Genomic DNA, 729 nt, shown 5'->3' on the forward strand with positions numbered 1-729 from the left:
TCATTCTCACAGTAGTCGAAGCACTGCCCTGCAGGTGATGGTGGGGTCAGGGTGGGCAGCCCCACGCTGGCCCCTCGGACTGCCAGCCCCTCCGGAGGGCTGTTCGTGGCCCTGGTCCCCCACAGAGCACCACAACTCCGGGTGCCCAGAGAGCATCCCCCAAAAGAGGGGGACCTGGGAGTCCAACCTCTCAGGTGCTGGTCCCCAGAGGTCCCTAAAAAGCATGCTCCAGAAGAGGGGGACCCGGTGGTCTGACATTCCAGGCACTGTCCCCAGCCACCCTCGCCCCAGGCAGGTAGCACTCACGGTACTGGCAGCGGTCCCCGATGAAGGTGGGCAGGCAGCGGCAGTTGGGCTGGTTGCCCTGGTTGACGGTGCAGCTGCCATTGTTCAGGCAGTAGTCAGTGCACACTTGCTGGTTGCACCGAGGCCCCGTGAAGCCAGTGGGGCAGCGGCAGGTCGGCATGCCTGAGAACAAGAGCCATTAGCATGCTCCCCGTCTGTCTGTCTGTCTGTCCAGGACCAGTCCCGACCCCCAGGCTTGCCCCCAGCAGCCTCACCCGATGGGGAGGCGGCGCATGTGCCCCCGTTCTGGCAGTAGTCCCAGCACTGGTCAATCTGGCACTTCTCCCCGTTGTAGCGTGGCTGGCAGCGGCACTTGGCCTGCTTGCGGGCGTTGAGGAAGCAGCTGCCGCCGGTCCGGCCGACCCGGGCGCCGGCGTCGGTGGT

At 66.0% G+C, this 729-nt stretch overlaps 1 protein-coding gene across 1 annotated transcript in view; it reads right to left on the reverse strand.

The window, feature by feature from the left end:
* The window catches only part of LRP1 (low density lipoprotein receptor-related protein 1), a gene marked incomplete at both ends in the record, with an annotated part of 35,593 nt that overhangs the window by 1,933 nt on the left and 32,931 nt on the right, over positions 1–729 (reverse strand). The window contains 3 exons of the mRNA XM_010289186.1: positions 3–28; positions 307–468; positions 561–729. The exon at positions 561–729 is cut by the window's right edge and continues 7 nt beyond it. Coding sequence (XP_010287488.1) covers positions 3–28; positions 307–468; positions 561–729 — 357 coding nt within the window. The remainder of the gene's footprint in view (positions 1–2; positions 29–306; positions 469–560) is intronic.

Source organism: Phaethon lepturus, unplaced genomic scaffold (assembly GCF_000687285.1).
Source record: "Phaethon lepturus isolate BGI_N335 unplaced genomic scaffold, ASM68728v1 scaffold26886, whole genome shotgun sequence".
Lineage (NCBI taxonomy): Eukaryota > Metazoa > Chordata > Aves > Phaethontiformes > Phaethontidae > Phaethon > Phaethon lepturus.